This window comes from Lissotriton vulgaris, chromosome 5 (genome assembly GCF_964263255.1).
Source record: "Lissotriton vulgaris chromosome 5, aLisVul1.2, whole genome shotgun sequence".
Taxonomy (NCBI): domain Eukaryota; kingdom Metazoa; phylum Chordata; class Amphibia; order Caudata; family Salamandridae; genus Lissotriton; species Lissotriton vulgaris.
In genome coordinates, this window is record NC_141693.1 from 1938537384 (window position 1) to 1938539287 (window position 1904).

The following is a 1904-nucleotide window of genomic DNA, read 5'->3' on the forward strand; positions in this document are numbered from 1 at the left end:
GCATATACATTATTCAAAAAATTGCAGTAATGGACACCTAGCCAGCAAATATAAATCCATTTAAGTTATAATTGACAACATTGTAGTGTTCATGTATCAATGTCCATAGTTTTGCACAGTCTACAATGTTGGACGTTTCGACTCGACTTATTCCCAAACGGTGATTTAGACCTGGGGATGGCGAGTCTTCATCAGGACAGAGAGCGAACAACGAGGCAACCAGGGATTATTGAATAACCCCTTGGTAGTAGAGGAAACGTTGATTTGGGTGATCCAAAAAATTCACCGCGTCTCAGACAGGATTCCTTGAAACGATATCTGGGTCCATATGGTGGAGTCGTTATTTCTTATATGGACATGGTAGGTGATGCCTTGAAGATATGTCTGGGTCCATACAATGTAGTCGTGGTTTTCTTATATGGGCATGTAGTTGGTACCTTAATAGTGTCAGTACACAGCCTCCAAGACGGGCAGATATGGCCGGTCACTCCAATAATTGAAGGCGCACTGATTCCCGATTGTGTGTTGTTTAAAGGATGCTAGTGGAGCTTAATCCAATTTTCATCCAAAAGTAAGGCGGTGAACTAGGGCCGCATAGTTGATGCCATAGTGCTTGAAATTAAAAGGGTTGGAGTTATATGCCCCACTAAAAGCTGTATTGTCACAAACCCAATAATGAGAAGTTTTGGTAGCTGCCCCAGAAACAAATTTTGCTGCTGTGTTAATCTGGTCCCCGCCGGTATGCTGTAGACTTTCATAGAGACTCTTTCAATGGCATATTTAGCATTAGATAGTTGTAGAGCCTCAGCGTGAGCCAATCTGACTGTTGGTGATACATTCACTCTCTTTACATACAGGCTTGCAGATTGTATGAGCAGTTTATAGTGTTCGGCATCCCCAGTAATGAGGCAAAAGGCATCTTTGTTACGGTTGAGTTTGATCTTGAGGTCTATGCCATTAACAATTAGTTTATCTTGGAAGAAGAGGTCTGAATGTATTCGCCCCAGGAGGTCAAACTCTTTACTCTCTGCAGCAAACCCTGCTCTTTTTACAAAACCTGTGTTGGGGCCATCCAGGGCAGTGTTTTCAAACTTATCGTAAGTATCTTTGTAGAAAAGACCTGCTGAAAGTTGTGTGTCCAAGGCATCGCTACTGTAGTTCAGGATACTCTCTATGTAAGCCCTGTAGGCGTACATATTGTCATTTTGCGTGATGAGTCTGTCACCCAAGGTAATATCCACCTGATTAAACATGGTCGCCATGGGGTAAGCAATGGTAGCCACTTTAGCGGTTGCAGCAATATCTGATCCATCTGCTTTCACAATTTTACACACCACATGTAGCAGAGTATTGTTGAGATCTAGATACATATCAGTGGACCCTGATACGTAAAACACTATAGGGGCCAGTGGCGTCAGGGCCGCTAAGGGTGATACCTCCATGAAAAAACTGTTTTCGATACTGGTCTGTGTTGGTTTTAGAGAGAACAGATCTAACTCTGACTTGGCGCATTCGCCCGAAGCGCAGTGTACAAAAGCCATCTTTTAGCGTGTCACTCCTTTTAGAAAATGTTAAGGCTAGAGGCTGCTCTCTTCTTCGTAGCTCTCTTCCGCCTTGGGGATCTTCTTTTGTGAGCTCTTTTTGAAGAGCACTTCCTTTTTTTATAGGGCACAGGGGGCCCACGGCGCTTGGACGTCCTCCTCTTCCTTTTAATACTGAGGCGGGGCTTGTACAGTAGGCCTGACCCTTCTTGAGGTTGTCTGTTCATACGTTCAACTACAGCAGACTTCACAGACCCTACCACATCTTGGGCTATATTCTGGGCAGCTGTCTTTACATGCGGTTTTGCAATTTCATAACCTTTTCTCAAAAAAGGCATGGCCCTTCGGAACAAACTCCAGAAA

At 43.9% G+C, this 1904-nt stretch overlaps 1 protein-coding gene across 1 annotated transcript; it reads right to left on the bottom strand.

The window, feature by feature from the left end:
• Positions 1-584: 584 nt before the first annotated feature.
• Positions 585-1541, bottom strand: LOC147717807 (uncharacterized protein F54H12.2-like). The gene has a single exon (XM_086919881.1). The coding sequence runs from the start codon at positions 1539-1541 to the stop codon at positions 585-587; it is 957 nt and encodes a 318-aa protein (XP_086776007.1).
• Between the last annotated feature and the right edge of the window lie 363 nt (positions 1542-1904).

Coding starts and splice junctions, on each gene's coding strand:
- LOC147717807 (XM_086919881.1), bottom strand. CDS start 1,541: ATGGCTTTTGTACACTGCGCTTCGGGCGAATGCGCCAAGTCAGAGTTA.